Genomic DNA, 2,500 nt, shown 5'->3' with positions numbered 1-2,500 from the left:
CCACTTTGTGAGTAGACACAATGCCCCATGCTTCCTCATGGGCTGTCTGTGGAATGGCGCCGGAGTCCTTATGGGTCTGTGGAATATCCTTGCAGGCCTGTGCAGCAGTACAGCAGTGCAGTGGAAGCTCAGTGGGTAGTAATAAGAAGGTTGCTGGTTCAAGCCCCATCACTGCCAAGTTGCCACTGTTGGGCCCCTGAGCAAGACCCTTAAGGTCTGTGTTCATGGTGAATGCCACTGACCTGTGTGTGTGTGTGTGTGTGTGTGTGTGTGTGTGTGTGTGTGTGTGTGTGTGTGTGTGTGTAGAGGACAGCCCTGTAGGGACGTCTGTGTTCATGGTGAATGCCACTGACCTGTGTGTGTGTGTGTGTGTGTAGGACACCCCTGTAGGGACGTCTGTGTTCATGGTGAATGCCACTGACCTGTGTGTGTGTGTGTGTGTGTGTGTGTAGGACACCCCTGTAGGGACGTCTGTGTTCATGGTGAATGCCACTGACCTGTGTGTGTGTGTGTGTGTGTGTAGGACAATCCTGTAGGGACGTCTGTGTTCATGGTGAATACCACTGACCTGTATGTGTGTGTGTGTGTAGGACACCCCTGTAGGTACGTCTGTGTTCATGGTGAATGCCACTGACCTGTGTGTGTGTGTGTGTGTGTAGGACACCCCTGTAGGTACGTCTGTGTTCATGGTGAATGCCACTGACCTGTGTGTGTGTAGGATACCCCTGTAGGGACGTCTGTGTTCATGGTGAATGCCACTGACCTGTGTGTGTGTAGGACACCCCTGTAGGGACATCTGTGTTCATGGTGAATGCCACTGACCTGTGTGTGTGTAGGACACCCCTGTAGGGACGTCTGTGTTCATGGTGAATGCCACTGACCTGTGTGTGTGTATGTGTGTGTGTAGGACACCCCTGTAGGGACGCCTGTGTTCATGGTGAATGCCACTGACCTGTGTGTGTGTGTGTGTAGGACACCCCTGTAGGGACGTCTGTGTTCATGGTGAATGCCACTGACCTGTGTGTGTGTGTGTGTGTGTGTGTGTGTGTGTGTGTGTGTAGGACACCCCTGTAGGGACGTCTGTGTTCATGGTGAATGCCACTGACCTGTGTGTGTGTGTGTGTGTGTGTGTGTGTGTGTGTGTGTGTGTGTGTGTGTGTGTATAGGACACCCCTGTAGGGACGTCTGTGTTCATGGTGAATGCCACTGATCCTGATCAGGGGACAGGAGGAAGTGTACTCTTCTCCTTCCAGCCTCCCTCGGCCTTCTTCTCCATCGACGGAGCGCGAGGCATCGTCACGGTAACCAAACGTCTGGACTATGAGACAACGACGGCCTACCAGCTTACTGTCAATGCCACGGTACACACACACACACACATATTGCACATATGTTGTATATTCTGCAAATATTGTTAATTTAAAAAACTGTTAATTACTTGTTAATTGTTAAGCTCACAGTTGTGTGTGTGTGTGTGTATGTGTCCGTCCTCTTACAGGATCAAGATAAGGTTAGACCTCTGTCCAGTCTGGCTAACCTGGCCATATCTATTACTGATGTTCAGGACATGGATCCCATCTTCACCAACCTTCCATACAGTACCAACATAGAGGAGGAAGTCCCTCTGGTCAGTGTTCAGTACCCACACAGTACAGAGGCAGAAGTGTTCTTTACCCACACAGTACAGAGGCAGGTGTGTTCAGTACCCACACAGTACAGAGACAGAAGTGTTCAGTACCCACACAGTACAGAGGCAGATGTGTTCGGTACCCACACAGAAACAGAGGCAGAAGTGTTCATTACCCACACAGTACAGAGACAGAAGTGTTCATTACCCACAAAGTACAGAGACAGAAGTGTTCAGTACCCACACAGTACTGAAGAAGAGCTGTTCAATACTCACACAGTATAGAGGCAGATTTGTTTTGTGTGTTGTTTAACATGATCCACAGACAGCGCAGCTCTGACTGAGTCATGACAGACAGTCAGCTCTGATTGGCTCATTACCAAGTAGCTACCCAGGGCTTTATACGGACCCTATCTGAGGCCATTCAGCATTAACCCCCCACACTCATGAAATTGCTCTACTCAGCTAGCTACATGACTTCAGAAAGCATATGTATGTGTGCGTTTGTGTGTGTGTGTGTGTGTGTGGGTGTGTGTGTGTGTGTGTGTGTATGTGCAGGGCCATTGCTTATGGAATAACAGGGAGCAGAATTGCTCTCTGTGAAACCCAAAGTATAGGGCAGTGCACTCAGCTTAACCTTAACCATGCCTCCAGCCTCCAGAAACGCCCCGTCCCACCCTCCACATTCCCATTTACAGCCCACTCACAACACACAACACCCAGTCATATCTCCAGACACGCCCACTCACACCCCAGACACGCCCACTTACAGTCCCAGACACGCCCCCTCACACCCCAGACATGCCCACTCACAGTCCCAGACACGCCCCCTCACACCCCAGACATGCCCACTCACACCCCCTGACATGCCCA

At 50.8% G+C, this 2,500-nt stretch overlaps 1 protein-coding gene across 1 annotated transcript in view; it reads left to right on the top strand.

Moving 5' to 3' along the window:
- The window catches only part of cdh23 (cadherin-related 23), a 211,069-nt gene that overhangs the window by 82,667 nt on the left and 125,902 nt on the right, over positions 1-2,500 (top strand). Inside the window, exons 6-7 of the mRNA XM_035531500.1 lie at positions 1,167-1,361; positions 1,499-1,627. Of these exons, the coding sequence (XP_035387393.1) occupies positions 1,167-1,361; positions 1,499-1,627 (324 nt within the window). The remainder of the gene's footprint in view (positions 1-1,166; positions 1,362-1,498; positions 1,628-2,500) is intronic.

The sequence above is a fragment of the Electrophorus electricus genome, chromosome 11, assembly GCF_013358815.1.
Source record: "Electrophorus electricus isolate fEleEle1 chromosome 11, fEleEle1.pri, whole genome shotgun sequence".
Lineage (NCBI taxonomy): Eukaryota > Metazoa > Chordata > Actinopteri > Gymnotiformes > Gymnotidae > Electrophorus > Electrophorus electricus.
The sequence above is the reverse complement of the archived record's forward strand: the minus strand, read 5'-3'. Positions and strand labels throughout refer to the sequence as shown.